At 47.6% G+C, this 9,996-nt stretch overlaps 1 protein-coding gene across 1 annotated transcript in view; it reads right to left on the bottom strand.

The window, feature by feature from the left end:
• Positions 1–9,996, bottom strand: part of LOC308335891 (CD320 antigen-like) — a gene marked incomplete at its 3' end in the record, with an annotated part of 65,382 nt that overhangs the window by 2,556 nt on the left and 52,830 nt on the right. Inside the window, exon 3 of the mRNA XM_080793110.1 lies at positions 3,596–3,784. Within this exon, the coding sequence (XP_080649236.1) occupies positions 3,596–3,784 (189 nt within the window). The remainder of the gene's footprint in view (positions 1–3,595; positions 3,785–9,996) is intronic.

Here is a 9,996-nt window from a genome sequence, read left to right as displayed (position 1 = left end):
TTTACCCGTCTGTAAAACAACTGCCCTTTAACCCGTCTGTAAAACAACTGCCCTTTTACCAGTCTGTAAAACAACTGCCCCTTTTACCCGTCTGTAAAACAACTGCCCCTTTTACCCGTCTGTAAAACAACTGCCCTTTTACCCGTCTGTAAAACAACTGCCCCTTTCACCCGTCTGTAAAACAACTGCCTCTTTTACCCGTCTGTAAAACAACTGCCCTTTAACCCGTCTGTAAAACAACTGCCCTTTTACCCGTCTGTAAAACAACTGCCCCTTTTACCCGTCTGTAAAACAACTGCCCTTTAACCCGTCTGTAAAACAACTGCCCTTTTACCAGTCTGTAAAACAACTGCCCCTTTTACCCGTCTGTAAAACAACTGTCCTCTTACCCGTCTGTAAAACAACTGCCCTTTTACCCGTCTGTAAAACAACTGGTCCCCTTTCACCCGTCTGTAAAACAACTGCCCTTTTACCCGTCTGTAAAACAACTGCCCTTTTACCCGTCTGTAAAACAACTGCCCTTTTACCCGTCTGTAAAACAACTGCCCCTTTTTACCCGTCTGTAAAACAACTGCCCTTTAAACCGTCTGTAAAACAACTGCCCTTTAAACCGTCTGTAAAACAACTGCCCTTTAACCCGTCTGTAAAACAACTGCCCCTTTAACCCGTCTGTAAAACAACTGCCCTTTTAACCCGTCTGTAAAACAACTGCCCTTTTACCCGTCTGTAAAACAACTGCCCCTTTAACCCGTCTGTAAAACAACTGCTCCTTTAACCCGTCTGTAAAACAACTGCCCCTTTTACCCGTCTGTAAAACAACTGCCCTTTAACCCGTCTGTAAAACAACTGCCCTTTAACCCGTCTGTAAAACAACTGCCCTTTAACCCGTCTGTAAAACAACTGCCCCTTTTACCCGTCTGTAAAACAACTGCCCCTTTAACCCGTCTGTAAAACAACTGCCCCTTTAACCCGTCTGTAAAACAACTGCCCCTTTTACCCGTCTGTAAAACAACTGCCCTTTAACCCGTCTGTAAAACAACTGCCCTTTAACCCGTCTGTAAAACAACTGCCCTTTAACCCGTCTGTAAAACAACTGCCCTTTAACCCGTCTGTAAAACAACTGCCCCTTTAACCCGTCTGTAAAACAACTGCCCTCTCCAGACCATGAATGCAGCGTTTACTACATGGTGAAAGAACTGCTAATGCTCTGCTCTCCTCTCCATGCCATGTCGGACAATTGCTTTTTCCTGAACTCTCCTGATCTTGAACGCGTGTGGCGTCGCGCCGGGAAAATAGCTGATCTACAAGATGTCAACGTGTCACGCTGCGATGCATTGAGAGCTTGTAGATCATTCATTCATTCATTCATTTCAAAGGAATGCTTCAAAACACTTTTAATCGTGATTGCTCCTTATTTTTGGCTGTTTGTTTGTTTGACTGGTTCCTCTGCATAAAGTCAGTGGCCTTGTGGTTAGAGTGTCCGCCCTGAGACTGGGAGGTGGGGGTTCGATCCCCGGCCGGGTCATACCAAAGACCCAGTGCCTCCCTGCTTGACACCCAGCATCAAGGGTTGGATTGGGGGGTAAGTCCCTGCTTGACACCCAGCATCAAGGGTTGTATTGGGGGGTAAGTCCCTGCTTGACACCCAGCATCAAGGGTTGGATTGGGGGTATAAGTCCCTGCTTGACACTCAGCATCAAGGGTTGGATTGGGGGTATAAGTCCCTGCGACATACTCTAAAAAGCGTCATGTCCAGGGGGTGTACTTGTACATCAAGCTGCCTCACGCCCTATGGGCCTCATGGCTGGGCAAGGCTACTTACTCTGCATTATGTTCCTTTGTAATTGACCCTGATTTATATACTGTATTGTGTTTGGGATGTACTGTATAGTGTAACCTCGGCTACAGTGGAAATGAGGAGCTTGCCCTCAATTGTATAAACAAGTATAACCCATTCTGACCTGAGATCAGATTCATACGAGGTTTCCACCGGACACACACTGGTCTGGAGAACCCATTCTGACCTGAGATCAGATTCTAAAAATGTCAGTCGTTCTTCGAATTTTTCAAAAATAGCAGACCTACAAGCTCGTATCGCGCCACTCGGTGGCGCGATACGAGCTTGTAGATCTGCTATTTTTCAATAGGTAAAGCATAACATGATGCTAACACCAAAATGGGTGCCCGGTCAGAATGGGTTAAAAGAGGCATATTATATTCCTTGATCCAATATATATTTGACCATCTGGGATACAGGGCACCGGGCAACGGCATCTCTGTACGAGGAATAAAATGAAATGTAAAGTCTGTCTCGTCTGTCACGCCACGAGCAGAGACGTTCCTGTAGGCTACCGAGGTGGGGGGCCTGTTTTTTAACCGGCCCACATTAATTCCTTAATGGCGATTAATCGATCAACGTTTAACTATTGAGCACACAATGTGTGCATGTGTGTGTGTGTGTGTCTGTGTGTGTGTGTGTGTGTGAGGGGGGGGGGGCGTACCGTACCGTACAGTAACATGCAGGTCAGCACAATCCTTCACACTCATATAATCCAATCTCTAACAGCTTCAAGCAGCTCTCTGCCTTTGATGCCGAGACATGCACGCACGCACGCACACACGCACGCACGCACGCACAGACGCACGCACGCACGCGCACGCACACACACACACACACACACACACACACACGCACACACACACGCACACACACACGCACGCACGCACGGACGCACGCACACACACACACACACACACGCACACACACACGCACGCACACACACACACACACACACGCGCACACACACACACACACGCGCACACACACACACACACGCACAGTGCTCAAAGTGCACAGTAAGCTCTCTTAGGACATAATGGCTCCTTGTTATATTATTGAAACACCTCCTCCAACGGACTCACTGTGCTCTGGAAACATTACATCATTCTGAGGGGTCCTGGGGACCCCACATTACTCTGAGGGGTCCTGGGGACCCCCACAGTACTCTGAGGGGTCCTGGGGACCCCCACAGTACTCTGAAGGGTCCTGGGGACCCCCCACAGTACTCTGAGGGGTCCTAGGGACCCCCACAGTACTCTGAGGGGTCCTGGGGACCCCCACAGTACTCTGAAGGGTCCTGGGGACCCCCCACAGTACTCTGAGGGGTCCTGGGGACCCCCCACAGTACTCTGAGGGGTCCTGGGGACCCCCCACAGTACTCTGATGGGTCCTGGGGACCCCCACAGTACTCTGAGGGGTCCTGGGGACCCCCACAGTACTCTGAGGGATCCTAGGGACCCCCACAGTACTCTGAGGGGTCCTAGGGACCCCCACAGTACTCTGAGGGGTCCTAGGGACCCCCACAGTACTCTGAGGGGTCCTGAGCAGTGTTGTTTTTGGCAGCAAATTTCTATTTTAGTTTTAGTCAGTCTTTGGACTGAAACTTAATTTAGTTTTAGTCACATTTTAGTCACCTGGAAATGTCTTAGTGTTTAGTCTAGTTTTAGTCGACTAAATGTCATAGGACTAAATCTACAGTTGATGTAGTCGACTAAAATGTATGTGGTCCCAGAGTAACTGTTAAAGCAGGTATACCTCTGCAGTGTGGCCCTGGGGGCCCCTGGGTAACTGTTAAAGCAGGAATACCTCTGCAGTGTGGCCCCTCATCCCAGCCGTCGGTGCAGTCGGCCTCCCCATTGCACAGCTTGCTCATGGGGATGCAGAGCTCCGTTCCTCCACACTGGTACTCGTTGGGTGGACATCGAGACACGCGGCTGTGTGGACCTGGGAGACACAAAGACACACACACACACATTACACATCAGATGGGTGGACCTGGGAGACACAAAGACACACATTGCACATCAGATGGGTGGACCTGGGAGACACAAAGACACACATTGCACATCAGATGGGTGGACCTGGGAGACACAAAGACACACACACACACATTACACATCAGATGGGTGGACCTGGGAGACACAAAGACACACATTGCACATCAGATGGGTGGACCTGGGAGACACAAAGACACACATTGCACATCAGATGGGTGGACCTGGGAGACACAAAGACACACATTGCACATCAGATGGGTGGACCTGGGAGACACAAAGACACAGACACATTACACATCAGATGGGTGGACATGGGAGACACAAAGACACACATTACACATCAGATGGGTGGACCTGGGAGACACAAAGACACACATTGCACATCAGATGGGTGGACCTAGGAGACACAAAGACACACACTGCACATCATATGGGTGGACCTGGGAGACACAAAGACACACACCATATGGGTGGACCTGGGAGACACACACACACACACACACACAGCCGTCTGTGATTTACATTTAATTCCATAATGGAACTAAATGTCAAGAAACGTTGAAGTTAGATGTCCTCATTTCTAATCCGTTCCTACCAACACAGCGGCCGTCCAAAGCAGAGATAAATGCTTTGCACACTAACCAACAACATGTCACTGCTTGTACTTGTTCCAGAGACCAACCTTGTTCCTCACCTTGTTTTCTCTCAATATGCCCTTATATGGAAGACTGATGATGTCATGGCCATGGCAAACCGTGTTGAGCAACGTCATTCGACATGATGACATCATCAGCAAACAACATCGCATCATCACGATCACGTGATATAAAACACATCGTACGATAAACGCAACGTGATTCAGCGACTCGGACCGACGCATTTACCTTTGACCTCGTTCCAAGGCAGTGACCTTTGACCTCGTACCAACACAGTGACCTTTGACCTCATGCCAACGCAGTGACCTTCCAAATCAGAGAGAAATGCTTCACTGGACGACACACCTGAAAGGAGGACCCGGTAGCGAGGCCCGTTCTGCTGTGGTGGTGGAGAAGGAGCTGTACTGCTTTGGAGGAGACGGTGACGTTCACGTCTTCAACACAGTGTCGTTACGCTGGAGGAAGTTGACCCCAGAGACCAATGGGAGAGGAGGAGGACGCCCCCTAGAGGTTCCCTCCAAGCGTGTCCGCCACACAGCTGTGCTCATCGAAGATACCGTCTACCTCTGGGGAGGGATATGGAGAGAGGAGTATTTCAATGTGCTGAGTGCATTTGATGTCGACGCCCACAGATGGTTCAGACCCAGGGTCTCTGGGACTGTTCCAGAGGGGAGGTGGGGCCACTCAGCCTGTGTGTTGGGGAAGGTCATGTTTATCCATGGAGGATTCACCAAGCTGACTGGAGTCACTAATGACATGTACAAGTTGGACACCAGCACAATGATCTGGTCTTTAATGACCACCAGAGGAACTCCATCTCATACCTCAACACGTCACTCTGCCACCATCATCGGGACAAAGATGTTTGTATTTGGAGGCTATGGGTTGAGACAGTACAACACCACCATCAGAGTGTTTGACACAGAGACCGACCACTGGCTGGACACACCTTCTGCACAGATCCTTCCAGAAGGACGCTACTGTCATTCAGAAGAACGCTGCTGTCATTCAGCCTTTAGCTACAACGGAGAGCTGTACATGTTTGGTGGCAGGAACGGTAACCAGACTAACCAGTACTTCAATGATCTGTGGAAGTTCAGTCCAGAGACCTTCTCCTGGAAGAGGGTTGAGCCCAAGGGGAAAGGCCCGTCTCCGACGTCTAGGATGTGCTGTTGCATGCTGGGAGATCGTATCATCCTCTTTGGAGGAGTCAAAACACCTGATGACCTGTATGTCTTGGACTTAAGTCCTAGTCTGAAGACGTTGTGTAAGCTAGCAGTTATTCAGTACGGTCTGGAGCAGTCTGGACTCCCACACAACATCAGGTGGGAACTGTCTACAAACAGCCAATAGCAACTGGCAGCCATGACTACCAAACAGCCAATAGGACCTGGCAGCCATGACTAGCAACAGCCAATAGGAACTGGCAGCCAAGACTACCAAACAGCCAATAGGAACTGGCAGCCATGACTACCAAACAGCCAATAGGAACTGGCAGCCATGACTACCAAACAGCCAATAGGATCTGGCAGCCATGACCTGCACCAACAGCCAATAGGATCTAGCAGCCATTTGGTGTCTGCGTTTACCCCATTGATGTATGATGATGTATGACCATAAGAGTTCCCCTCACTTCACAAAAGTGTGATTTTTTTGAGGGGCTCCTATATCCCCACACGTTAATATTTGCCATTGACAATGAAAGGATAAATTAGGTCAATGTCGGCCAAACGTGACGTGAACTAATAACTGTCCAATGAATGGACAGTTTTGAGTGTTCGTGGAAACACAAAAATCGGTGGAAAAAGACGAGGACGCAAATTCTGATTGGCCGGAATGAGGTGATGCACGACGATAAGAGCGCCCCTCACTTCACATGGGTGTGATTTTTTTTTGAGGGGTGCTATTCCCTCCCTCCTATGTGGCCAGCTTCGTGTGTTCGTACCACGGAAATGATCCGATTGGCCAAACAGGGAATGTGAAGAGTCTGCCTGTGCTATTACCTCAGTCTGACCTGAGATCAGATTCTACAAATGTTCTTCTACATCCTGTCAGTCGTTCTTCCATTTTTTTCAAAAATAGCAGACCTATACAAGCTCGTATAGCGCGCCACTCGCTATTAAAATTGCAGTTAATCTTGTTATGTGCAACCTTTTTCCGGGAGGAATATTTTGTGCCCAAACACAAACAGTTCTTTAGAGAATACTTCCCCCCCAGCCCCTGAAACCAATGAGTCAACCTGTTCAATAAGTCCCTCAGCCTTGAACGCTGGATAAACAGACGGGCCACCGTTTCAGTCTGTGAACCAAACAGGCATCCCTCCACAATGCTAGGGCCCAGCTGACAGAGAGAGAGAGAGAGACAGAGAGACATTGTGAAATACAACAGAGGTTCACAGCCTGTGGTAGATAGATGGTGTTGAAGTGCCTGATTCAAATGTTGTGTCTTCCTCTGTAATGTATTTTTGTTGTCATTGATGTTTTATGTGTGGCTGTATAGCTGGGGTGATGTTTTATGTGTGGCTGTATAGCTGGGGTGATGTTTTATGTGTGGCTGTATAGCTGGGGTGATGTTTTATGTGTGGCTGTATAGCTGGGGTGATGTTTTATGTGTGGCTGTATAGCTGGGGTGGTGTTTTATGTGTGGCTGTATAGCTGGGGTGATGTTTTATGTGTGGCTGTATAGCTGGGGTGGTGTTTTATGTGTGGCTGTATAGCTGGGGTGATGTTTTATGTGTGGCTGTATAGCTGGGGTGATGTTTTATGTGTGGCTGTGTAGCTGGGGTGATGTTTTATGTGTGGCTGTAGCTGGGGTGATGTTTTATGTGTGGCTGTATAGCTGGGGTGATGTTTTATGTGTGGCTGTATAGCTGGGGTGATGTTTTATGTGTGGCTGTATAGCTGGGGTGATGTTTTATGTGTGGCTGTATAGCTGGGGTGGTGTTTTATGTGTGGCTGTATAGCTGGGGTGATGTTTTATGTGTGGCTGTGTAGCTGGGGTGATGTTTTATGTGTGGCTGTAGCTGGGGTGATGTTTTATGTGTGGCTGTATAGCTGGGGTGATGTTTTATGTGTGGCTGTATAGCAGGGGTGATGTTTTATGTGTGGCTGTATAGCTGGGGTGATGTTTTATGTGTGGCTGTATAGCTGGGGTGATGTTTTATGTGTGGCTGTATAGCTGGGGTGATGTTTTATGTGTGGCTGTGTAGCTGGGGTGATGTTTTATGTGTGGCTGTAGCTGGGGTGATGTTTTATGTGTGGCTGTATAGCTGGGGTGATGTTTTATGTGTGGCTGTATAGCTGGGGTGATGTTTTATGTGTGGCTGTATAGCTGGGGTGATGTTTTATGTGTGGCTGTGTAGCTGGGGTGATGTTTTATGTGTGGCTGTAGCTGGGGTGATGTTTTATGTGTGGCTGTATAGCTGGGGTGATGTTTTATGTGTGGCTGTATAGCTGGGGTGATGTTTTATGTGTGGCTGTATAGCTGGGGTGATGTTTTATGTGTGGCTGTATAGCTGGGGTGATGTTTTATGTGTGGCTGTAGCTGGGGTGATGTTTTATGTGTGGCTGTATAGCTGGGGTGATGTTTTATGTGTGGCTGTATAGCTGGGGTGATGTTTTATGTGTGGCTGTATAGCTGGGGTGATGTTTTATGTGTGGCTGTATAGCTGGGGTGATGTTTTATGTGTGGCTGTATAGCTGGGGTGATGTTTTATGTGTGGCTGTATAGCTGGGGTGATGTTTTATGTGTGGCTGTATAGCTGGGGTGATGTTTTATGTGTGGCTGTATAGCTGGGGTGATGTTTTATGTGTGGCTGTATAGCTGGGGTGATGTTTTATGTGTGGCTGTATAGCTGGGGTGATGTTTTATGTGTGGCTGTATAGCTGGGGTGATGTTTTATGTGTGGCTGTAGCTGGGGTGATGTTTTATGTGTGGCTGTATAGCTGGGGTGATGTTTTATGTGTGGCTGTAGCTGGGGTGATGTTTTATGTGTGGCTGTAGCTGGGGTGATGTTTTATGTGTGGCTGTAGCTGGGGTGATGTTTTATGTGTGGCTGTATAGCTGGGGTGATGTTTTATGTGTGGCTGTAGCTGGGGTGATGTTTTATGTGTGGCTGTAGCTGGGGTGATGTTTTATGTGTGGCTGTATAGCTGGGGTGATGTTTTATGTGTGGCTGTATAGCTGGGGTGATGTTTTATGTGTGGCTGTATAGCTGGGGTGATGTTTTATGTGTGGCTGTATAGCTGGGGTGATGTTCTATGTGTGGCTGTAGCTGGGGTGATGTTTTATGTGTGGCTGTATAGCTGGGGTGAAAGCCCAAGACAAATGTCCCTTGTGGACAATAAAGTTTACCTTGACCTTGACCTTGAACCCAGCCGGGTGCCGAAAAAAGCCGATCTACAAGTTTATAGATCGGCTTTTTTCAGAGTTATTTTCAGAGCTATTTTCAGAGCTATTTTCAGAGCTATTTTCAGAGCTATTTTCAGAGTTATTTTCAGAGCTATTTTCAGAGTTATTTTCAGAGTTATTTTCAGAGCTATTTTCAGAGTTATTTTCAGAGTTATTTTCAGAGTTATTTTCAGAGTTATTTTCAGAGCTATTTTCAGAGTTATTTTCAGAGCTATTTTCAGAGTTATTTTCAGAGCTATTTTCAGAGCTATTTTCAGAACACCCGAGCGCAAACCAAACATAACATATTTTTTTATTTTGTTTCAGTCAGTGAAAAAAAAGAAAAAAAGGCATAGTTGACGATCACTTTAGTGGAGGAAGTAAACCCTGGCAGAAAGCTCTGTCCTCCAAGAATGCGTGTGGAAAACCCCCCTCCTCCCCCCCCCCCACCCCCACCCCGTGTGGAAAATCCCCCCTCCCCCTCCCCATCCCCCCCCCCCACCGAGCCATAGAGTAAGACAAGAGTTACGAGACTTCTATTGGCGAGAACTGTGACAAAGATCTGGACGGACCGGAAGGTTGGCAGGAATGCACTGGACTCACTCAGGGGGCAACAGCCTATAGCTTTAATGATCTTAAATCCCTTTATTTTAGATCGTTTTTTTTTTGTTTGTTAATAGTACAACATAAATATTACATATACTTTATAGTTGCTACTGTACAATATACTTTAAAACAGTCGTCATGTTGCACACGTGACTAAAATAGCTGATATTTGCGCCTCCCCCTAATTCCATCGTTCCTTTCCCAACATCTGTTGAGACGTTTAAGACCAGAGGAATATCACAGGGGGTTTAGCGGCTAAACGCACCCTGGTCCCACAGAGAGAGAGAGAGAGAGAGAGAGAGAGAGAGATATTAAAAACTCAAAATAATGCATGCAGAGCGGAACTTGGCCAATCCCCTCTCCTAATTAACATCCAGAAAAGAGCATTCAAATTCCATAAGCACCTTCAAAATAGTGACCCCACCTCCTACCTAACCTGACGCTGCCAGATCCAAAAAGCTTGCTACACAAATTTGTTTCACAGCTTATTTGGATCTGGGATCGCGGA

The sequence above is a fragment of the Protomyctophum bolini genome (genome assembly GCF_963924005.1).
Source record: "Protomyctophum bolini genome assembly, chromosome: 20".
Taxonomy (NCBI): domain Eukaryota; kingdom Metazoa; phylum Chordata; class Actinopteri; order Myctophiformes; family Myctophidae; genus Protomyctophum; species Protomyctophum bolini.
The sequence above is the reverse complement of the archived record's forward strand: the minus strand, read 5'-3'. Positions and strand labels throughout refer to the sequence as shown.